Raw genomic sequence first — 25,200 nt, forward strand, 5'->3', positions numbered from 1 at the left:
ATTACTTGGATTTCCATCCCACTAATTTCAGATGGAATTAATTACACATAATGGCCTTCATCCAGGTCAAGTTAGTTGTGACTTACTTTTAAGTTGAAAGCAATTGGGACTTGTTTATTATGGTTTATTATGGTTGGTACTGATTCTACCTGGTTTGAGCATGACTTGGATCCTTCAAAGATTTCCAAAGCCCAAAATGCCCCTCAAATGCTTCTATGAGGGGAAGGAAACCACAAGATCAACAAGGAGTAGAGTTGGAGGTCTGTAGCAGAGGGGGGGGGGGGGATTGGCCAAAATCACTCCCCTTTTCCATCCACAGAAATCATCTGTGAGATCCAAGGCAAAGGCTGTAGTGCCACAATTCTGGTTAATCATGTGCCAGATGCTATGAAATCCGTATCTATGACATGATCTTTGATGGCTTCTTCACACTCAAGTTACCATCACTTGAAATGATTAATTATAGAAAAGTGACATCACTCTTTTATAACCTCATCAAACATAAGAGATGCATGGAATAACTAAAGTAGACACACCTTTTCCTCTACAATGCAAGTTACAGTTCTGGTCTGGTAAATAGTTGAATGGGCAAATACTTTGTTAATAATTTGGATATTTTTTTTCTGGCTGTCCTGCAATTAATTTCTATGTACTTTCACCTCAGATTCTACTCAAGGAGTTTGACACGCGAAAGCCTCAGTATGAACAGTTAACCATGGCAGGGCAAGGAATTCTGAAGAGACCAGGTGAACATCCACCATCTCATGAAACTGTGAGGCAGCAGTTGGCAGCTGTGGCACAGAAATGGGATGGCTTGACAGGACAGCTGAGGGACCGATGTGGGCGAATTGACCAAGCCATTGTCAAAAGCGCAGAATACCAAAGCTGTCTGAAAAACCTCTCTGAGAAGTTTAGTGCCTTGGATAATAAACTCAGCAGCAGCCTGGCTGTAAGTACAGACCCTGATGCTGTGAAGCAGCAGCTGGAAGTGGCCAGAGAACTGAAACAGGAAATAGAGCAGGAGCTGTCAAACATAAATGCTGCTCGGACTCTTTGTGAAGAACTAGCTGTGCTGGTGGCAGAAGATTACTTGAAAATGGAGCTTGCCAGGCAATTAGAAGGTGTCATAAAGCCCTTTAAGGAAATGGAACAAAAATCAGGTTGGTATCTAAGTGAAAGATCGAGGAAAAACCATTAACATAAATGGGAACAGGGTTGTACCAAAGTTGATTTTCTCCAAAACTTGAATACTGGATCCTAGCAGCCTAGATTGTATGAAGGGGGTTACAAACAGTCAATTTTTGTAGACATTGCCAAAGGTTTGCATCTCCAGATTTGAGGTATCAAATAGGTTATCAAGGTGTTTATCAAGGACTGGTTTTTACACAGAGATTTAATTCCCTCTCAGTTGCTCCTTTGTTTGGAAATGTAGTTTAAGAAGTATAGGTACACACAACTTTTTGCCCACCCATATTACATTGTCAGTCCTGCAGGTAGATTAGGAGAGCCAACATTTTCTCCAGTCATTTTGTAAGCGGTAGGCCTGAGTTTTAGGCTCATCTATAGTTCCAGCTATAATGGACTGGTTGAGTCTTTTGAGGGTTTTTTGAGGGAATGCTTCTGAATACTCAATCCTGTACTTGAGAAGTTGTGAGGAGATGCTTTCTACAGATTCCCCCTAATGGTTGCAGCCAAAATCCACCACATCCAGAGGTGGGGTCCAGCAGGTTCTCACAGGTTCCTGAGAGTAGGTTACTAATTATTTGCGTGTGCCGAGAGGGGGTTACTAATTGGTGATTTTGCCACGAGATTTTTGCCTTAGTTACGCCCCTCCTCTCAGCAGTAGTGCACAGAACTTGAAGCAGTCTAGCAGTAGGTGCACCGGCGTAGGTGGCAGTAGTGTGCCACCAGTAGGTGGCAGCCTGCACCTGCGTGCATTCATTTCCCGCCCAAGGACCGGCGCAGTGGCTGCGTCCTTGCCACAGCCCCACTCAGGAATGCCCTGCCCCCAGAATGCCCAGCCATGCCCCATTGGCGCTACGCCACAGTTTGAATCCCACCACCATGGGAACCTGTTACTAAAATTTTGGATCCTACCACTGACCACATCCTCTGTTGTTCTTGAAAGTTATCCAATCCCCAGCAGCAGCTTTTCAAGGACTCAGTGTTGCCATGGAAAATGGATGATAGCAGAAATCCCTTCTTTAACAGTGGCACAGGATGGAACTCTGTATTTAATGCAATTTGCAGCTGAATGTATTTTTTTAGAACCTATGGTTTCCCTTTTACTGAACACCATTATAATAAAAGTTACATATAGTGTGGATTTTTACAACATTGTCTTTTGGTGCTCTGCAGGCAGTCACATTGAGCAACTTCAGTCAACGTATGCTAGTTCCCATCAGTTCCAACAAATGTCCAAGGACTTCCAAGCTTGGCTGGATGAAAAGAAAGAGGAACAGAAGCGGTCTTGCCCCATCTCTGCCAATCTGGAATCATTGCAGTCACTAATTAATGGTCAGAAAGCACTAAAGGTGACTTTGTCTGAACAGATTGGTTCTTATGAAAAAATAATTGCGGAAGGTGAAAACTTGCTCCAGAAGACTCAAGGGTCTGAGAGGGCAGAGCTGCAGTCCCAGCTGAACATGCTGAAAGGGAACTGGGGTGAAATGAATAGGCAAGTGAAAGAAAATCAAGACAGGTTGAATGACTGTCTAGAAAAAGCCCTCAGGTACAAAGAGCATGCAGAGAACTTGCAGTCCTGGTTAATAAAGTGCCAAAGCAACCTCTCTGAGATCAAAATAAGAACAGACCCTGTTGAGCTCGAGAAGACCTTCGCTCAGGTGAAGACCTTGCAGAAGGACTTGGATAAACATCAAGGAATGGTGGAGCTGTTGAGCAACGCGGCGGCAATGCTGCTTAGTGCCTGTGAGACAGACAAAGACGTTATTCAAGAGGAAATGGCACTGCTGATCCAGAAAGTTGATACGGTTGCAGAACAAGTGCATACTAAGAGAGAGGGCCTGGAAAAGATGGCTCAGAGACTAAAAGAGTTTCAGGAATCGTCCAGGGAAGTTAAAGAGCAGCTTCAGAAGGCCAGAGAGCAGCTGGAAACTTATGGTACTTTGAAACCCCAAACTTACAGCAACAAACATTTGACACTTATGCAAACTCATCAGAAAGCACTCCAGACCTTAAAGCCTCAAGTGGACCTGACCAAAAAGCTTGCCCAAGAAATTGTGGTGAACACTTCTGATTCATCAGGTGTTTCTGACCTCTTGCTGCAAGCGGAAACATTAGAAGAAGAACACAGTGCCATCACCCGGCAGGTCGAAGACAAATGTTCCTTTCTGGAAACCAAACTTCAGGGCATTGGTCATTTCCAAAACACCATCCGAGAGATGTTTTCCCAGTTTGCAGAGTTTGATGATGAGTTGGATAGCATGGCATCTGTGGGCAGGGACTTAATTACACTACAGTCTCAGCGAGAGGATATCCAGACGTTCCTGAAGAAGTTGGAAGACCTTATAACCAGTAATGAAAATGCAAACAAGACTTGTAAAGCAATGTTAGCAAGTGAAGCCGAAGCTTCTCCTGATGTAGCAGGCATAAAGAGAGACTTGGAGGCTTTAAACAAGCAATGCAATAAATTGTTGGACAGAGCAAGGGCTAGAAAGGAACAAGTAGAGGGGACTATTTGTCGCATTGAAGAGTTCTACCATAAACTGAAGGAGTTTTGCAAGCTTCTTGGGGAAGCAGAAGAACATGAAGAGTCCCAAGGTCCTGTCGGAATGGAAACAGAGATTATTAATCAACAGCTGAAAGTATTCAAGGTAAGACAGTCCTTCCTGTAATGCTAGCATATTGAATTATATAACCGTGATTGAATGGATGAAATGGAAATTAACAGGAGCTTTTTGAGGTAAACAACTCAAGAATTAGGCCCAAAAGATTAAAAAAAGATATTATTCCATATTAGTACCCCCTTTTGAACTCACAGATTATTGAGTTGGGAGTTGTTTTGCTTCCTTTAGGGGCATGGGTGGCCAACCTGTGGCACTCCAGGTGTTCATGGACTACAATGGCAGGGGCTGATGGGAATTGTAGTCCATGAACATCTGGAGTGCCATAGGTTGGCCACCCCTGCTCCAGGGGACTCACTGTGTGGTACAAAGGTTCATGCACAAAGGTTAGTGGGAGAGGAAAGAAAAAAAACCAAGGAAGTGGACCAACCTAAAGGTTTTAAGAACATCACCTACACACCACACCAGATGTACCTGCAGGCAATTAGTGAAAAAATATTTTCCAGGTGTTAGTGGCATCCAGGTTTCTTCCTCCATATTTGTGTCAAGGTGATGGTGGTGGAAGTTACCAAAGATTAAGGTTTCCCTTTTGAGTATTACCTCACGAATACTCTCCAGTGTGTACGTCATTGATTGTGGTCAGGAAATGGCACTTGGGAAAGGGTAAACCCATCTCTTCTCTTCACACCATGGTCTTGATCTGAATTGTAGTCTCTGCAGCTGCTTGATTTTTAAAGATCTAGGTTCATGGATTATCTACCATCATGTTTAAATTGGCCATTGCAGCAAGAAAATTTTAGCGTCAAAGATTTCTGCTGCCGCAACAGTGGCAGCCTACAGTGGGTTTGTACACTTACCTAGTTGACAGTTCCACTGTAATCTTAAAGAAACATGACTTGGAAACTCCATGTAGAGGTCTAATCAACCTGATTGTTCCCCCGATAGAAAGGGAATAATTAATTTCAAACTTCTGTTAGTATTAGTGTTGTTATCCTCACTCACCTATCCCAGCCTGGATAAGCGTGCAAATTGGCTCTTAGGGTGGAGCTCCAGAATGTGTTCAGCACTGTCATTTGGTCACTGTAGTTTAGCCTCAGCAAGACTCAAAAATATATTTTAAAAATCTTGTTGGCGATGTTGGACTAACACATAATAGGTCAACTGCAGTCCTTCCCTGGAGATCCTTTTCTACTTATAGTAGACAAATGACTGACTCCTTCCCCCTGCTAAAAAGTGAGTTGGTGTCTTGAGAATTGTGAGCCAGTCATTTTGCATTTGCCCCAACAGAGGGTGCTTTTTCTCTATTTTAGACAATCATTTGTTCCATCCAGTGCATTCTCTGACAGAGACAGAAGCTTTGTTAACAAGCAACGTGTTTGCTAACTAATCAGACTATGTCTTGTAAATGTGTAAATGGAAATAAATATGCTGAAAAATAGGCCACAAATATTTATCTTGTCTATAACGGTGAAGGCTTCTGTTGTCAAACAGCATAAGAAGACCTGCCATATGGTGTTTATGGTTGGGGTACTTGGAATTTACAAGCACTTTGAGTGCTGAGGACTGAACTTCCATCATGTGTTTTCAGCTCAGTGGCATGCAGCAGTTTGGAAAATGAGAGCTGTGTCTTCTCTTTGACCAAAGCTGTTTCAGAGACTTTCTAAAGCTGCTTCAACGCATACCGTCTATAATTTTGCTTGAGAAAATTCCAGCAAGGATCAACTCCTTGATTCCCCCCTCTTTTCTCCTAGATATTTATTTATTTAAAACAGATAAATTAAGGAATAAGACAGGAAAAAGTGCTACGTCATGGTCTTGTCCAAGCACCCAGGTGGAACATGTGGAGCTGTTGTCCACTCTATGACTCTATCACACATTTGAATGAATCCTACAAGTTTGGGTTCTTTATACAATCTTTCCCTTGCTAACTGAACTATTACCCTCCTCAGCTAGCTAATATTGCTATGATGTCAAGAGTACCGTGTTTCTCCAAAAATACGACAGTGTCTTGTATTAATTTTTTGCTCCCAAAGATGCGCTATGTCTTATTTTAATGGGATGTCTTATTTTTCCACTCCACAGCTGCATGCTCTGGTGTTCTGTTCGACGGGCATGTTTCCAAACAAAAACTTTGCTACGTCTTACTTTCAGAGGATGTTTTATATTTAGCACTTCAGCAAAACCTCTACTATGTCTTATTCTCAGGGGATGTCTTATTTTCAGAGAAACAGGGTAGTGAAAGGATGAAGCATATGCCAAAGAGATGTACATGTGTTGAGTCTTCTCTTGATCCAGATCACTGGCTGTTGGGGATAATGATGGGGCACAGGCAGCCTTCTTTCACGCCCATTCAGAGAGCAGCTAGAGTCTTTCCTGGAGAGCAAGCACAACAGTCTCAAGCATCCAACCCCACCAAAAAAATTATACTGGCATTTGGGAGGAGAGAGATCTCACCCTGGGTAGTGTGTTAAACGTATAACAAATCCAGACCAAAAACGATGAGGAGGTGATGTAAATAAGCCATTGTTTGGCAGGTGGCACATAGACATGCTTCAGCAGTCAATATTTCACTTGTTTCCTGTACGTTACAAACTACCCATCCTGTGACAGAATGAAGGTGAGGTTAAGCAAAACCATGCTGGAAGGCAGAGATAAGCATTTATTCTAGGGGATTGTCCAAGAGTCATGGGCAAGTATCATTCTGGGGCTTGTGTAGTCTGGAGGTTGCTTACAACAAAGGCCCCAAGAAAATTAGTTGGGTAAAGCAAAGAAGCATGGAGTAGAATAGAGGTGAGGTAGAGGTGAAGGCACTAAGCCAGTGATGGTGCAATTTAAATGTAGTTCTGGTTTCTGTCTCATAACCCAGGATTCTGTCCAAAAAAACTGTCTTGCAAAATTTATTTTAGTTTCTAGTGAGTCCATGATTTCCTCAATTGCTAAAGGGAAAAGAATTGGTTTAACTTTTATTTTGTAACAGTTTGGAAGGGTAGGGAAACAGACATACTGTATGATAATCCTGTAGGCAAAGTCCCTAAGGCTGCACAGGGAGGAAACCCACATTTTCTGCTTTCTGAACAAGACTGCAGGATTAAAGGGGAGGGGGAGTCATAGTTCAGTTTTAGTGCACAAAAAAACACAAATAAGCGGTGTTTTCTGTGAATTCCAGTTACAGATATCATCAAACAGCTACTTCATAGCCAGAAATAAAAAGAAGCTCATGTGAATGGTGTATTCATGTTTGAAATCTTGGGGAAAACGGGTCCTAGAGGTACTAATGCAAAAGTTCTGCTTTAGCTTTTCACATCAAACTTTCCAACATCCCTAGTAGTGGCTAGTAAATAGGATTATGGGATTACAACTGATTTTCAGGCGACAGAGAAAATGGCTTTTTTGGAAAGTGGGCTCTATGACACTTTGTGGGCTCTATGACACTTTGGAAAGTGGGCTCCATACCTCACTGAAGTTCACCCCTTCCTAAACCCTGTCCTTCTCAGAGTCCAATCCCCCCACCCCCAAATTTCCAGGTATTTCCAAACCTAAATCTGTCAACCCTATTATAAAGCTGTCAGGTTATGTTACATTTGAAATGAGAAAGCACCATGATGAGAAGGAAGAAAAAATCATGATGAGTTTGATGGCAGAGGCTGATTGTAGACGTAGATGTGAGAATGGATGCATTTTCTGTTTGTTAGTAGCATGTGCTTTATGTAGAGAACTTTGGGAAGGGAGCTTGGATCACCTCCATTCATCCATTGTACTAGCTCTGTGAAGATTCCTTATACATAATGCGGAGAAGTAGGGCATGATAAGAAGAGAGAAAGGGTAACTGGACTTGACTAGGCATGAAGAAGGCTATATTTAACCTTTTCTTTACCTGCTAAGACTTAGTACAATGGTACTAGACTGTTCCAGGGTATGATACTGCTCTCTGAGAGGACCTGTCTCTTGAATAATAACCCTGCAATCTAAACTAGAGTTGCACCCTTCTAAATCCATGGAAGTCAATCAACTGAGAAGATTTTAAGTCTGCTTAGGGTTGCATTGAACCCACTGTTAGACTGTTTATGAACTCCCTTTCCTTTGCTAATGTATGGGCAGTTATCACAGACGTAGCTACAGAAAATGGCGCCCAGGTCAAGAATTGAAATTGGGCCCCCCAAACATCAGACACCCATTTTAAAAATATCTATATCAAAGCAACACTTCCCTGTTCCCTGAAATACTTCCACACACACACATCTCCATTCATATGCAGCATAGGCATAAAATAAAGACCATCTCTACAGCAGACATTTCTACTTTTCAGTTATTGAGCATCTCAATAATTTTTGTCATAATTCTTCTCTCCCCCCTCCAAAAAAAGGAACCAGTTCTCATCATTCCCCATTATTGAAAAACAAAAACTTGGGGAGGCTAAGATAGTATTGGGGGGGGGGGGGGAGGGAAGGAACTTTGTTTTGCACTCTTGAGATCTAATAACACTGGTGGTATTATGTTATGATGTTCTGGGAAAGATAGGATCTGCACTTCCAGAAAGGAAAGGGGAAAGGGAAAAGAAAAAAAAAAGATTGAGATTGATGGAAAGAAGGAAGGAAGGAAGGTTGGTTGGTTCGTTTTAGGTTGTTATACAAAAGTATGGCAGATATAGCCCCTATCACCTGGTCCTGCTTAATGGATTTTACATGGCCTCTCCCTGCAAAGGTGATTGCACTTTGTTAAAATAAACCAACAGCATTCTTGGCTACCCTAAACATTTTATTTCAGGTTACTGTACAATGATGAACTTGAGTTGCATGAGTGTAACATTCCAACTTGCTGAATTTGACTGTTAACCCGAACTGCCACAATCCTTGCAGTAACTGCAGTGATTGTGAAGAGGGAGTCGTAATGTAGTATAACTTCTGAGGACCTTTGTCAAGTTTTCACAGTGCTACATTCTCTGCTCAAGGACAGGTGTGCACAGAATACTCTATTGTGATCCATCTCAAGCTGAACAGTTTCTAAATACAGATCAGGCCTGAATTTGACTGAGGCCATCAAAAGCTGATACCTTTATTATTTATTTATTATTTAAATTTATAGACTGCCCCATCCCCGAGGGGCTCTGGGTGGTGCACAACACTATCTGTATACAATACAGGATTATATCTTTTTTCAACATAGAATAACATGAATTTTTATTTGTTCGACATATATCTCCCAGAGACTTTTGGTCTTCCTAGTGTGGAATATGCTTCCCTACCTGAACAATGCATTGGGCAGCTAAAATGCAACCAGTCTCATAAAGTCCTGTTGTAGGATTGCAAGATTGGCCTGCTGCTTTGCCTCTGCTATCCAACTTCAGTTATGTGACGGCAGCTTGAGCTGGTTTAAAACTGCTTCCGAAGATCCTTTCAGATGACCTCTTTGTTTTCAAAAAAATTTTTCAGAATGGGTCTAAGTGCGCTTGCTTGAGCTCACTTTCTCTTGCAAGAAAAGAAGAGAACTTTGTGCCACTCTCTCTCCCACCCACCCCCGGACAATCTCATGTTGAAATGCATTAGGGACTCTTTGTACATTAAATGCCTATTGTGAAATGGTATCATGGGCTTCTGCTCCCAGTTTGTCTGGCCAAGTACAACGCTTATTTATCCTCACATTTGTTTGCCAGCATGCCAGCTTTTTAAAGGCTGGACACTGCCTGCCATGGGGGCGACACTTAGTCCGAAAGTGTTGGCTACCTGTGATCTTGTGATCCTAAAACAGTATTTATTGATATTACATGGGGGTCGAGGGGGAGTTTTAGAAAACCACCTCAAGAACAACCCTTTCATTGTTTCCCTTCAAAGCTCCATTTTAAGTCACATACTGAAGCTAGCATATCGTATTTCATGGTGTTTCTGTTTCATTCAGTTTTGTCACTGATCTTTGTGCTTTAGAGAAACGACACACTGAATGGAGGTGAACAAAAGGGAAGTTCAGTAGATGGATTTCCTTCATTTAGCAACACTGGCCCTGTTTCCTTACAAACATTTGAGATGATCCTAAAAAAACAGCACCCCTCAGGCTGTCGCTTGAATATTTTAACAGTCTCCTTTAATCTTGGGAGGAGGAAAGCAGGATTCAATCATTGTCATGTAGTTTTGCTTTTTGAAATGTTTGCAAAATATTTTGGTAGTGATCCCTTCCCACTTTTTTTTTATTAAAGTGCATAGAATTTATGTCAGTTTGCATCAATGACAGCTCATTAACACCCCCCCTCCCATTACTAGATATGGGGTTGTTTGAAGAGCCGTTTCAGAATATTCATAGTGTACATCATGTGTCAAGAGGTGCCTTATAATTGCATTCCATAGGACAGCTGGGCTTGGATGAGTATTACACTTGGTGAACTTAAACTAATGTTTAGTTTGGTTTAGGTAGTTACACAGAGCTATCTATTTCCTGCAGCTGGTTTCTTTTAGATGCTTTTTCAGAATTAAGTCTATAATGCATTGCTTCATCAACTTTAAAGAAAGAACAAACCTACGAGGAAGCATGCATTGTTCTTTATTGTAAGTATTTGTGTTATTTGAATATGAACACTGTCTTCCCAGAAACTCAGAGTAAAATCCTTTTGTTGTGCACAGTTACTTAGAAATGAGTAAGCACAGCAAACAACTTGCCACCATTCTAGATTAGGGTGCTTAAGCAATCTTTGGAGCATTGCCCTTTTAAGAAAGATAGAGACAGACTGCCCGGAGCAGCAGCTTCCCTGAAACGGAGCCTGCAGAGCCTGCGGGGAAAGAAAAAGATGACTGAGTGAGTGAGGGGGACGACGGGCGGTGGCTGCAGCTGCAGCTGCGGGTGGCTCTCGTATAAGTCGAGGAGGGCTTTTTCAGCACAAAAAAGTGCTGAAAAGGTTGACTTATATGCGAGTATATACGGTATTTTGTAACATTAAGAAGATCCCTAACGCAAGAAGAATGGCCAGGTGCCATGAAAATGCTAGTTGCTGTCCAGTAGTGTATGCTGGTGTCTGGCCACAGGACAACATGTGTTTACTGTTGTAAACAGCCACATTTTTTAGAACTGTTGTTCAGATTTAAAGTAATTTTTTTTACTACAATGATGCCTCTTGCACTACTCTTGTAATTTTGTTTATAAAACTTATGTCAGCAACAGAAAACAGAAATCATAAATTTCAGTCTGTATCTCTCTGGGACTCTGATAAGCTCATAGAATTTAGGTTCAGACAAGATATTTTGCTGCTCTGTATAATATTGGGTAAATTCTTTCTGCGTGTGCAGTGCAGTTGCCCACATGAATCATCTTCTGCTTTACAAAATGCTTCCCTACCTGAACAATGCATTGGGCAGCTAAAGTGTAACCAGTCTCATCAGGTCCTGTTGTAGGATTGCAAGATTAGCCTGTTACTTTGCCTCTACTATCCAACTTCAGTTATGTGAAGGCAGCTCAAGTTGGTTTAAAGCTGGTTTAAAATGGAGCTGTGCTCAGGTCGACCTGCATCTATGCATTTTAAACTTTGACTTCTGTCTTGTCTTAAATACCTTAGGGACCATCTCTCCCCATATGTCCCAGTTTGGCCTCTGCGATGTGCAGAGGCAAATTTGCTGGTAGTCCCCGGCCTCTCAATGATGCGGCTGGCCTTTACAGCCCTGGTTCCTGCAGAACACTCTTCCTCTAGCTGTTAGGGCCCTGCGGGACATTGGACAGTTCCGCAGGGCCTGTAAAATAGAGTTCTTCTACCAAGCTTTTTTTTGGGGGGGGGGGGGCCTGATTGCCGCCCACACTACCCCTCTATATACCATATTTGTGGGCTGCTAATTATTGTGCCTGGCCCCCTCCCAGGGGTTAGTGGTTTTTGCAGGCTGTCATCCAACATTAGATCTTGTTAGTTGTGTTGCCTCTATTTTTAAATTATTTCTATTTTAATTGTTTTTATTACTTTTAAGTGTTTTATCTGTACATCGCCCAGAGCCCTTCGGGGGTGGGCGATATAACCAAATTAATTAATTAATTGATTAATTAATTGATTAATTGATTGATTAATTAATTAATTAATACTGGTTAGGATTGAAAGTTTTTGAGCAGGATGCTAGACTGCTACCACTTTAAAAAACATTTAGAATAATGGTGGGGTGTTTGTGGTATTGAGAAAGAAGATTGAATCTTCTGTGTCCTTATGAGATGTTTTATCTGATAGACCAGATTCAAAATTTTCAGTTTCATTCCTCTTTGCATTGTTACCTTCCTTATGTGTTTAGCCTGCTTAGCCTTTCCTTTTACTTCTTAGCAGTACTAATGATTTTTTAAAAAAAGTTTTGAACCTCTCCTTTGTAGATCATTGTATAATTTTTCCTTTGGCAGCCACTAAGTGAAAGTACACATGGAAAATCCCTTTTTTAAGTGATTAAATGGCCTCATGTTTCATAAACAAATTTTATTGTCACTTATTAGCTTGCTAACATTCCACTTCAGGACAAATATTGCTTGCAACTATCAAAAATTAAGGACAGGATCCAATGGACATTTATTTTTTGTGGAATTGTGGAAATATTTTTGAATAAATGGACATAAGATCGAGTTTGTAGATATCACATCAAAATGATAAAGAGGAGGAATTGTTTCTGTTTTGATTCATTGCATATTATGATACTGATTAATCTGGATTGATACATGCCACTATCAACACTATTTGAACTGAACATACAAGGGTCAGATATCTGTCCATCCAAAGCACTTGCAATATTGTGGATTGTTTTTCTTCCACAAAGCAATTAATAATGCTGTTACTTGGCACTTGAGAGGGGTCCTGGTAATTCAGGCCCTCTTGTATGGTGTCAGGTTACGCAGCAAAGCAGCACATAGTAACATTTCCAACATTTTGAACTAATTAGCACAGTGTCCCAAGCAACTGCTGCCCCTTCCACTACCTTTTTCATTCCAAATTACAGAAAGCTGTCCTGTATATGGATTGCTGGCAGGAACTTGCTCCTATGTGCACCTCCCCCTGAAACGCTCCAGCCTCCTTGACAGACAAGACAAGCAGTAAAAGTGAAAGATGACTAAGAAGTTAAGTCCTGTGGGGCAGGAAACATGGGGGGGGGGGGGCAAGCTGAGAGGTCAGACACCTACTAATGCTCAGTTAGAATAATACTCAGGGAGCGAATGGGATAGGAGCAGATGTTGCCTGAAGAATGGAAAGGGCGTTTCTTTCAGCTCGCTTGTTGGGAGGATGCCTGTCAGACCATAAGGAATCAGGGAGAGCCGGAAAGCTTATCAGCTGCGCTGGACAGTATGTGTGAGCCTTTATTCTTGGGAGTCCCTTTTATGCCTCCTCCTCCTTTGCTTGAGCCAATCTCCAGAATGAGGATGAAAACCAGGGCCAGGCTATTTTAGCTACAGTTTATGCCGAGGTCCTGCTGCGTTAAAATAGAATGTAAATCAGCCATGCCTTTGTGCAGGAGGAGAGAAGAAATGCTGCTCTGCGGCTGCCTCAAACAGGATGGCAAGTTTCAAGGAGCATGTTCTGCCGGTGAACTGGGCAAAGTTTCTTTTCTGATTATTTTTTTGTTTTGTTAAAGAGCTGCTTGATTTCACTGACCTGGCTAACCAGAAAACTGTGATTTTTCCCTATGGAATTTCTGAATGCACTACAGAGAAGCTTTCACTATACAACAAACAAACTGCCTTTTTGGATCAAGGTTATTTATAGCTACTACCCAAAAAAATGAAAGGCTTTTTTTACGACCATATCTGTTCTGGATGTACCTATTTTCTTTGAAGGTGGTTTCAGCTGTGAGCAACTTCTCTGGGAGCTGTCGTCTTTTCTTGAAAAGCTGCTTCGGCATGGTTTATTTATAAAGGAGATGGAATTCTGCAAACCGTTTAAGTGGATTAGAGTTAATCTGTCACTTTCTGAAGATAGCGGGTTGCCTGCTGCAAGGCTTGTTCATTGTGAAGACTTAATCTGGAGATCTGGGACACAAATTTTGACCTGAGAGAAAAAGAAAAGAAATGGGATACTATCTGGGAAGTTCTGAGTACTTGCGCCTCTCACTCTCCTTCTCACCGGGGTTTTCTAGTTGGTATTTGTACATTTTATTGGATGTATATGTATACTGAGATAGTAGTTTGTAGTGTTCAAAGATTTATTTGGTCTCCCCGCCCCCCACCAAGTTTTCTTTTTAGTTCAAGCACCTTATACTTAATATGTGGGGTGTTTAAAACACCACCTGGTAAAAGCATATTTTCTCACTACACTGATGCATTGATCGTGACCTTAACTGCTTCATAATTATGCTTATGTTTGGCATGTGTTTCTGCTGTGGGCAAGTTCACTGTAGGCTTTCAAACACGGGTTCCAATACTTTTAAAAATCTGTGCTGTGTGGCTCGTCTCCATTAAGGCAGCATAGTTGTAGTGCTAGACTTGTAAATACCTGCAGAAATGGGAAAGCCGCTTAGCAGGCCAGACTGTTTACGCCAGAATCCCCCTTGTGTGGGAAAAGGTGATGAAGAGGAAGAGGATATAAATATTGAAGACTGTTATGTTCCTCAGAGGTCAATCTACGACACTGTTCGGTTGAATGAACAGATTGACTCAGGTTCCAAAGGCAGTCTTTCTTCCAGGCATTTCTCAGATAGGACACTGCCATACAGCCATCGAACACTGGATCTTAGTACATTGTGCTCCAATGGGGCCCTTTCTTCCTCAAGTGTGTTTGAGCTCCGAGGCCGGGAAGCCAATAAATTAGATGAAAAAATGATCTTTGATGCCCTTAAGCTAAACAGTGACATCATTCGAGCCACTGGCTTGCCCAAAGCAAAGTATCATACAGAGAAGAAAGAACATAGGAGATCCTGGAGAATGCTTGTCCCACCAAATTTTGCAGATTATTCAAATAAAAGTGAATGTTCCGTGGCTGGAACTGTTGATATGTCAGACTTGGTGACAACAGGCCAAGGTAAATATGGGACTAATTCTCTAACCTCAGAAGATGATGATTCTGGTTTGTGCAGCCCTCAAGCTGAACAAGAGGAAAAACAAGATGTGCCACCAGGGGAAAAATCTCAAATGAGCATATCTTCTGCAGAAGATATTCACTCGGTTGGTAACTTTGGAGCACTTTCACCCGAACAGCAGATTTTCTTGCTTACTACCAGAAGTGCTACTGTCAATGGACACTACCCAGCGAATTCACGTAGTGATTCACATATAGAACTTAGAGAACAAGATGTCCTCTGGAATATTGAATGTAATAAGGAGGGAGGAGATGGGCCTTGCAGGCCACTGACATCTTTGAAAAAAGACAGTTCAGCCCATGCGGAATGGTTCCAGGACAGTGAGAAAGAACATGATCTTGCTTTAGACCAAAAGAAAATGCATAATGGGTCTGAAGTTAATGAGCCATTAGAAACCCAAGACAGGATGACTGAAAAGGACTTTTTGGACATTTCACCTCAGGATATAGATATTGGTTATGAAGGTGCACTATTGCATTCTAGTAGCATGGAATTAATAAAATACATGATCACAGATGAATCTGATGCGATCTGTAAAGAGGCACGTGAAATAGAATTTTCTGATCAGATGTTGGAACTTGATAACCCCAGATTCTGTCAAAAAGCAAATCCAATGAACAGTGAATTCAGTTTCTGGAGTGGAAAGATACCGGTAGAACAAACCTTGGAAACAGTTTGCAATGGCATGTTGTTTAACAAGGTAACTCCATCCGTAAATGACTTTTTAATACTGTGGTTGTCTCTTACATTATTGAAGTTTCTCTTCTGTAATTGAGCATCTGTGTTTTGACTAATCTATCCAACCAGGTTTCTAGAATTGTTTACCTAACATGTTATTAGAAGGCAAAAATGGGTGATATGGTCACTTTACTAAATTGATTAGGGCAGTTTGTGAAAGGGTTGTTTATTTCCAGCTTTTTAGCGCATGGTTATTTGTTGCCCAGATGGTGCCTGTTACCCTTCATTTAGAACGCTTCTAATATACACTGATGCTTTGGCACCCAATTTTTACACAAATTGTGTTTCAGGCAGCTGATGCTTTTCAGGGTCTGATTTATTCAGCTTTGAGCAGACTTATAGTGCAGTCCTAAGGAGAGTTAACATCCTTCTCAGTCTTTATCCTGAATGGCTTTAGAAGGGTGTAACTCTGTTAGGATTGCATTGTTAGTCATAAAGGTATAAACTGCAGTGTTCAGATTGTTGTGGTTTCCAAAGTACACAGATTAAAGGCTTGTTGCATGCACTGAAATGCTTCCCTTGCATCTTCGTGCCAAAAAGTAGCTCTGAAGTTGTACAAGATTTTACAGGAGACCTTACAACATTTGCTGACTGGTGGCTGAAATAAGGAAGTAGAATGAAGTGTTGCAATAACTAAGGGATGCTTGTGAAGTCTGTAATTTATTTTAATTTTTTGTCATTCTGATCTAGTTGTATCAAGTTATTTTAGGTTTTGTTGTAAAGTTTGGCTGGTAAACTCTGACCTCAATGCCTTCTCCTTTGTTGTGCATCTATATGTTTATGCTACAGCTTTAGGGAAAATTTGAATAATGTGCAAATGCCTTTAAAGGGTTTGAATTTTTGAATTAGAAATAGAGGTCTGAAATCAAAGAATTTAATGACTGCTTATTTGGGCCCAAAAGATAGCCACTAGGTGTGTTTTTTCTGACATAAATGAGTACTTTGGAGTACTTTCTGATGTTAAACTCCATCGAGGTTCCTTCTCAATTACCACCCCCCCCCTTTCCAGGCTTCATCCCCAAATTTACAGGAATTCTCCAATCTGAAGGCATCGCTAGAGGCCTACAATATGAAACCTGGCATCTGCAAATCAAATAGAAGTAAAATATTTCACTGGATATTGCCCAGATACGCTAGTTTTGAATATTTTAGCACCTGTTACTAATTTTCTAATTGCTCAAAGTAACTTTTTCAGTATTGCTTTTTATTTGGGGGGGGGCGGCGAAAAAGGGGCCTATTGCTCACTGTCTTCAAGTTGTATATATGTGGAACTCTGCTTTACAAACTATTAAGCATGCATTATGGTAAACATAGGCAGCTCAATCCAAAGGAGGGCGTGGTTGAGCGGTGGCTCCCAAGAGACAGTCTGCTTCCGGGGAGGAGAAAATCATCTTCTCTCCCAGGGAAGCCCATCAGCAGGAATGACATATGCCATAGTTTGTGGTGGTAAGTCTGCACTCCCAAAAAGGAGGTGTTCCGGGGCTGAAACTGAATGCCCCCTTCCAAGCCAGCGCAGCCTCCAGTGGCACAAAAGCAACAGCGTGTAGGAAAACTTCCGGATTCACGTGGCCTGGGCAGTGTGGCACCCTACTGCCAAGGTATATCCCTCTGTGCTGGGATCCATGCCACTTTGAGTGCCACTGGTGGCAATGGCTCTGGCTAAGGGGTCACATTGCTTCCAATGCAGCTTTACCCTCCCCTTTGGTTACACTTTTAAGTTTCCTGTGAGATCTAAAAGCCTCAACTTTTCCCCTCCAGTATTCTATAAATTTAGTGCAGTCTCTTGACAAAGACATGGAAACAGAATTATATTAACAAACAAAGCTTACATTCTGCAAGCATTCTGTCTCAGTCTGAAAGTTATTTAAGCATACCAATGGATGACTGTTAGATATGTGTGGCCTGTCTGATTTTCAGATTTGGGTTCTACTGCTACAAATTCACCCCATCCGAACTCAGGGGTAATGGGCCACAGGGCCGATGCGGATCCACCCCACTGCTCCCATAAAGACTTCCTGGCAGCATGGGAAGGCTTAAAAAGCTGAAAAACCTTCCCACCTCCAGGAAGCCCCTACTGGGCACTTTTTTGGTGGTGAGAGTCAGCCGTCCCGTCCACCAGCACAATGGGGCGAACAGCCAGGAAGAAGCCAACAAAAGTCAGCTCCTCCCCCAGTCATGCCCCCAGGTTGCTCCTGCTGCCCTGGCAGAGGTTGTGGGGCTGCAGGGACACTGGCACCATGTCCCAGTGCTGGGGAGGACCATGGTGGCCACGTGCCAGCTGTTTTGCTCCTCTGGAGCAAGTGCCCTGGGGTGGACAGATCCATCAGCGCTGCCACATGCCTGTTCCACAGGCGGATCCCTCTCCCCACTCCCCAGGTGGTACCATTAACTGATTCAGAAGTATTACCATGTTTCCAATTTCAGAGAAAGAAATAATAAATGTATTATTTCTTTCAGCCTATGAGGTGTCTTGAGGTCAAAGTAGACATAACATTTTAAACTCTCTCTTTAGTCAGATGGTAGCTTCTGGGAACTAAGTTCATAAGAGCTATAGGACCCAATTTAGACCAGAACCCTCTTCCCCTCCTCTGACATTTTCTCCAGCTGAAACAGCCATGGGGGAATATTTGCCCCAATGTGTGATTGTGTCCTGATTTTAGCTTTTGTAGGCAGGTGTTGGGTTGCAAAATTTCATTCTGAAAACAGGGCAATTTATGTGTAAGTTTCCCTATTAAATCCGTATTAACTGTTCTTGGATTCAAAATAGAGAACTTTAAAGTGGAAAGTACATTTTTATTTGTGTACAGAATGCAAATTACCTTTTTTGGTACTCCAATTGAACAATTTCTTTAATATGCATGAGTCATCACAGGGAGCATAGTGTCATGAGAATTAGCTGTAGAGTAGCTAGAAATGTATCTAGAGCGCCATCCAAAACAGTTGTACCCTGCTAAGTCCATTGAAGCTGAAAAGCTTACAAGGGCATAAGAATGCACTATTAAAGTGCACAGTCATACATCCTGTGGTATAGCTTTCATCATCTTTCCCCCCTCCCCAAATTTGATGAATGCAGAATATTTTTTCCCATTTGCCCATGGATGTCCTCAGATGAACCCCATTTTTGTTGGTGGATTGAGTTAACATAACTACATATTGAAGCTATGATAACTTCATTCTGTAATGTCTGGATCTCCTGCCAAAAGGGACCACCTGGAAAATACAGTTATTTCTTCCCCCTTGTCAGTCTGTTCTATACTAGTCTGGGTGTGGATAGAAAAGAAGATAGTACAGCACAACAGCATTCCTTTGCCATTTTTAATATCTTGTTCAATTATGGATTCTGTAGCAAACCCTTTGTGTTCATCACAGTTTTCTCCAAGCCACTGTGTTGCAGCCCCCCCCCCCCCGGTCCAAGATCATGGCTAGAGGCAGGGTCATCCCTGCTTATGTTTTTACCCAGCATCCTATTGGTCATTTTGGATTGTAGGAGAGACAGAGGCCAATGTCAAGCTGCTTAAGACAAAACTGTGTTTAAAAGACAGCTGTGCTTGTGGCTACTTGCCTTCTGCAGTCTCCTATGTTGAGCCCTGCATATTCTTCTTAAGCTTGTTATATTTTATTTGCTGAAGATCCTGTCAGATAAAGAGCTTCTGTGTTATTGTTTGTGAAATGCACAGTTAAAGGTTTACATAGAGTTAATATACCCCCAAAATAAAATGTGCCGAGAGGATACATGCTCATGAGAACAGTTCCAAGTTAAATGTGACTTTTAAAATCTTCCTCCTTCAAACCTATACTTAGTATGTTCTGTGAGATAGCACTGCTTTATATCTGTTCTTCCAGTTGCTTGGGCATGCTCCAGATATGACAGTCCAAATGTCTCCATGCTGTTCTTTTAATCCGTAGGTATTCGAGAAGGAGGAGGTTGATCCACTGCAGGTTAAGCAACAGGAGGTGAATTGGTTGGGTCAAGGCCTTATTCAGAGTGCTGCTAAAAACACAAGCATTGATAACCTTGAACGTGATCTTGAAGATGTTAACACGAGATGGAAAACGCTCAACAAAAAGGTAACTAAAATGTATTTTCACGGCTGCTTTGTTCTTGTTCCTGTTGTTTGTGGATATTTCTGACTCTGTCAAGAAAGGCAGTATTGCCTTTTCCTTCTTCCTTGGGGAAGGGCTGTGGCTCAGTGGTAAAGCATTTGCCTTCCATCCAGGCTTAATCTCCAGCAACTCCAGGGATCAGGTGGTAGGTAATGTTGAAAGACCTTTCCCTGAAGCTTTGGAGAGCTGTAGTCAATCAGGTCAGTTTATAACAACCTTTGTAGAGCAGTGGTCTGACTCAGTATAAGGCAGCTACATGTATACCATACTAAATTTTTCAGAGTAGACTTTCTGAGGTATTTGTTATGAATTAACCCATTCTGATGTGCCATATGTTTATATTGAGCTCAATAGCCTGTGTTTATATTGAGCTTCTGAAGGAGCAGATTGGCACAGTACTCTGTAAGTGTATAATGGTAGAGAATCAGAAACCTCTAGAAAACAGAGATGTGCTTTATTAATGCAAATACTGACAGCAAACGCATAGGATAATTCAGACAATTTTGTATCTTGCTGACAAGAGGGGGAACATTTTTCCTCCTATTCAAATGAAGATGGATATACATGGAAATGCTCTGTGAAGGATCCAACCTCACTGAGGATGATCTGAAGTGCCCAGTCAGAACTATCTCTCCCTTTGAGAACCTGCAGCTTATCTTGATACAGACACCTGTAATATTCATGACCTGTACTGACCTCAACTTTAAATTTTACTAAGGGGCATAGATGCCACTCGCTGAATCAGTGAAGAGCTACAAGAACCAAAGTGTACTAGATTTAAATGGTTACTTTTTCTTCTTAACCTGATTTATTCTACATAGCATACATTTCAAATTGGAGGAGATAGCAGAGGAAGGATGATATTTAAAATGTCTGTGTTTTTTAAGGTTGCCCAAAGAGCAGCTCAATTGCAAGAAGCATTACTCCACTGTGGGAGGTTTCAAGATGCTCTCGAATCCATACTCAGCTGGCTGATTGACACTGAGGATCTGGTGGCTAATCAAAAACCTCCATCAGCTGAGTTTAAAGTTGTAAAGGCCCAAATCCAGGAACAAAAAGTGAGTGAAAGTTATGTAATCCTTTTGCTAGATGTCTGTTGTCTAAGATCTGTTGCACTATAAGAATTAGATTTTATTTAATTCATTTATACCCCTCCTTTTTCCTCAATAGGCACCCAAAGCTGCTTATGCTTTCCTCCTTTTTGTTACTACAAAAACCCTCTTAGGTAGGTTGGACTGAGAAAGTATGACTAGCCCAAGGTCATCCATTGAGCTTCCATGGCATAGGTAGGATTTGAACCCAAATCTTGCAGATTCTGGTTCAACATTCTTAAGCACCTTACCGCAGTAGCTCTCCAATGTATTGGGGCTGTCATCATCCATATCCCAGGCCATTGTTGCTAAAGGAACACTTGATGCTACTGTTAATAATGAAGTAAAGTGGTAAGCTTAATTGGATTCTGCACAGCATATTTATAATGAATTCTAATCATTATAAATGAACTTGTTCTCTCTTAAAGGGAAACTTGTTATAAATATGTGGTGTGGAATCACTCTTAGAGAAGTCTATAGGCATCTTACTTTGTTCTACAGCAGTGGTTCTCAACCTTCCTAATGCCGCGACCCTTTAATACAGTTCTTCCTGTTGTGACCCCCAACCCTAACATTTATCCATTTTACAGATGGAGAACACTGATGCAGAGAGTCTTAGGTGATCCCTGTGAAAGGGTCATTTGACCCCCAGGCTGAGAACCACTGTTCTACAGTATTCAATAGAAAAATGGCCAATCAAAGAAGGCAATGAACTAGGCCACTCACATACAATACAAATTATTTCCTAAACTCAGTCCTGCCTGCACTTGTAGGCACAGGAAGATCTCTTGGATTTGGGAATGTTTTGACTATTTCATGGAGGAGTCCACTTTGTGCATCTACCAATTTGTGCTTGTGAATTGGGTCATTCCATCCAAAAAAATGGGAAGTCTGTGTGAATCCGAAGATTCCATATAAGCAAAGTGCCTCCTATACCCATAAGCAATTAATTTATTGGGTTAGTTTTTTGTATATTTTTCAGGAAAGGCTTGAAATATCTGTTTCTTATACTTACACTTGAATACAAATAGGAAGTTTATTTCATGAGTTTCATGAAATCCATAGTAGCTTACAAAGTTGAATTAATAGAAATCACTCCCCCACAACATACACACTTTCCTCCAATGGAAGGGCTTTTTTTTTTTCAGAAACAGGTGGTAGGAAACAGCTTTCCTGTTCCCTGTGCTATGTGTTCTACCAGTGTGGTGTAGTGGTTAGCAATCTGGAGAACTCTATTCTGGAGAACTGAGTTTGATTCCCCAGTCTTCCACCTAAGCAGTGGAGTCTGATCTGGAGAACTAAATTTGTTTCTCCTCTCATCCACATGATGGCTGCTGGGTGACCTTGGGCTAGTCACAGTTCTTTCAGAACCCTCTCAGCCCCACCTACCCCACAAGGTGTCTGTTGTGGAGAGAGAAAGGAGAGGTGAGTATAAGCTTCTTTGAGACTCTTTAAAAGGTAGGGAAAAGCAAGGTATAAAAACCAACCTTTCCTCCTCTTTTTCTTCTGCCACTTTATCCTCCTCTTCTAATACTGGGGAACTGAAATTTGTCCCTGTACTTACGCTCTACTTTTCTGTGACTGAAACATCATTGGGCTTTGCGCATGTTCTGTAAACTGGGTAATATTGTGATAACATGCTGATGATGTGGTCTTATCTGCTTGCCATGTTTTTGCCAGAGTATTCTTATGTTGCATATAAATACCTAATTCACTGCTGTCAAATTTGATGGTGAATGTCAATGGACCCACATGTCAGAGCCACCAGTGGCTAGGCAGCTGGGCTTCGGAGAAGATTGCAAATTCTGTCCCTGTGTTCACTGATTTTCCCAAATGGCTGAATATTAGCACAGACCTAATATCTTGGCCAACCAGAGCGTTCCTACATCTACATCATGATCCACATAGCCCTCTTATCTCTGTCAAGGTGACTTGGGAACAGGGGCTGGTGTTCCCTTGGAGTCCAGATTTGGCCCTTGTGCCTCTACTTACTGATCCCTATTCTAACATATATTTTATTCATACAGAGACTGACTTTTCAAATAACTTAATTAATTAATTATATTTAATAGACCGCCCTATCCCTGAAGGGCTCAGGACGGTGTATAGTAAAACCAATAACAGACAATATGACATAGTGTACAAAAGACAAAAGTGCATTAAAATCCATTAAAACAATAGCAACATCATGCATACAACCCATATTTAAAAGAGGCACCCGAATCTCAACTTACCCCCTTGGGTATGCTAACTTGTTAGTATTTTGATGCTTTAATAGTTTACAACATGTAGTTTTGTGCATTCATATTTGTTTCCTGCCCCTATAGTTTATTGTATGTAACATAAACATGAGTAAAATATGTCTGGAAAGAAGTGGGATCTATATTGAGACCAGCCTACTTTGCCAGCTCTAATCATAAATTACTTATGTACCTGATAGCATTTGCACTGTAATATTGCCACCATCTTGGGACATTTTTCCTTGAAGCATGCCATTTCTCCCAGTAAGCAAAACCTTGAAGAATCTGCATCTTCATCTTTTTACTCCTTTGTAGTAATACAGCCATTTCCTGGCAATCTGATTGTTGATTATTTTGTCTCCAGCTTCTCCAGAGGTTGCTGGATGACCGCAAGCCCACTGTCGAACTAATCAAGCGTGAGGGGGAGAAAATTGCAGAGTCAGCAGAGCCTGGTGATAAACGGAAGATCTTGAAACAGCTGAGCCTCCTAAATAGCAGATGGGATGTGTTGCTCAATAAGGCTGAAGCCAGGTATGTGAAAGCTTTTTATTCAATCACAAGCGCAGCAGGGTGCATGCCTAAATGCAGTGTGGAGCAATATATAATCTGCAGATGTATAAAGGTTTTCATTCTGTTGATTGTGAGATTGGCATTCATATTTGAGGCTGAATAAAATCACAAAACAATAAGCATATAAATTACTAATATTAAAAAAAATCAGGAGCTGGCCAGGGCAGAAAACTATATTGATCAGCTTGAACTGGTTTCCATAAAACAGTCCTCAGACAAGAAGCAAGCCATGAAATCAACAACAAAATATTAAATCATTAATTCCTGAGGTATACAATAAAATATTGATTATTTAGGGCACAGGTGTCAAACTCGCGGCCCTCCAGATGTTATGAACTGCAGTTCCCATTATCCCCTGCCAGCATCATGCTGGCAGGGGATGACGGAAATTGTAGTCCATAACATCTGGAGGGCCATGAGTTTGACACCTGTGATTTAGGGGAAAGCTCCATTTGTTCCCAAACTGGTGGGCACTGGGGAGTTCACATAGACTGATTCTGCCTATAAATTTCCATCCCAGCAACTTGTGGAGGAGGGCACCCAAACTGAGTGGAACAGCACATGTGTTGTGTGCAGAGTTGTAGCACCTGGCTTTTCCACTTGAAATGGTCTCAGATCACAGATTAATTCAAAAATCTCCTGAGATCTTTCAGTGGAACAGATTATAGAACAGAACTACTCATTACAAATAGTGTTGGCTTGCCAGCAAGAATGTCACTTCTGGATTGCAAACACACACACACACACACACCCCGCCCCCGGTGTAATGAGTAGTTCAACTAAACCCAGGTTTCAACATTGTTACGATTTGCTTTTCTTTATCACTGGCTGTCATGTTGAGAAGAGTATGGGTTAAATTGAACCAAATGTGACTGAGAAGGCTGAGACTTGCAACACCGAATCTGTCAGTGGCAGCCTTGTGTGCTTTTAATGTGAAATTCTGTCCTTTGAATTTAGCACAACATTCACGCTCCCTAGATGTGCCTCTGCTGATATAACTTGTTCTTTTCAGCTTATCAATGTGGAAGTCGTAAAACAGAATGTCATTAAGCAAATCTATAAAATATTGCAGTCTCTTGTTTGGTTCATTCTGGCTCATGCTAGTTTAAGTAATGTTGGTGGTTCACAGAATTTTGTTTCAGAGTGATAGATTCCTCACCACTTCCACTGATAATTACATTTTTGTTGGATCAGAGCAGACTTGAAGACGTAAGTGTGGGGTATTTTACATCCTAACAAATGGTTTTTTTATTTTTGGTCTTGGCATGTTGTAGGAATTGTCAGTTGGAAAAGATCTCAGCTGTAGCACAGCAATTCCATGAAACCTTAGAACCCATAGTTGAATGGCTAACCACCACTGAGAAAAAGCTTTCAAATTCTGAGCCCATTGGAACACAGGCCTCCAAATTACAACAGCAGATATCTCAACATAAAGTAAGACTTTTTTGTGTCATTCATTTGGGTCATCATTTCTAACTTAATTGTTCAACAAATTGAGGGAGCTCCATTTTTTTGTGTTGATGAGTTTGTACATATCTGTATTGCTATCATTTCATAGCTTTATTTGCATCGCTTTTTGTGTTCAGTTTTGCTCATGTTTTGTGTTTTTTTCTTTTCTGTGGTCGTGTTCTTTTAAAAACTATTTTGA

General features: G+C 41.3%; 1 protein-coding gene across 22 annotated transcripts in view; it reads left to right on the forward strand.

Moving 5' to 3' along the window:
- Positions 1–25,200, forward strand: part of DST (dystonin) — a 356,441-nt gene that overhangs the window by 256,470 nt on the left and 74,771 nt on the right. For all 22 annotated transcript variants that reach the window (XM_048496838.1, XM_048496737.1, XM_048496783.1 and 19 more), the window contains 6 exons: positions 665–1,160; positions 2,359–3,833; positions 19,454–19,615; positions 20,539–20,709; positions 23,347–23,513; positions 24,827–24,986. In XM_048496838.1, the coding sequence (XP_048352795.1) occupies positions 665–1,160; positions 2,359–3,833; positions 19,454–19,615; positions 20,539–20,709; positions 23,347–23,513; positions 24,827–24,986 (2,631 nt within the window). The remainder of the gene's footprint in view (positions 1–664; positions 1,161–2,358; positions 3,834–19,453; positions 19,616–20,538; positions 20,710–23,346; positions 23,514–24,826; positions 24,987–25,200) is intronic.

Source organism: Sphaerodactylus townsendi, linkage group LG01 (genome assembly GCF_021028975.2).
Source record: "Sphaerodactylus townsendi isolate TG3544 linkage group LG01, MPM_Stown_v2.3, whole genome shotgun sequence".
In the NCBI taxonomy this organism is placed as follows: domain Eukaryota; kingdom Metazoa; phylum Chordata; class Lepidosauria; order Squamata; family Sphaerodactylidae; genus Sphaerodactylus; species Sphaerodactylus townsendi.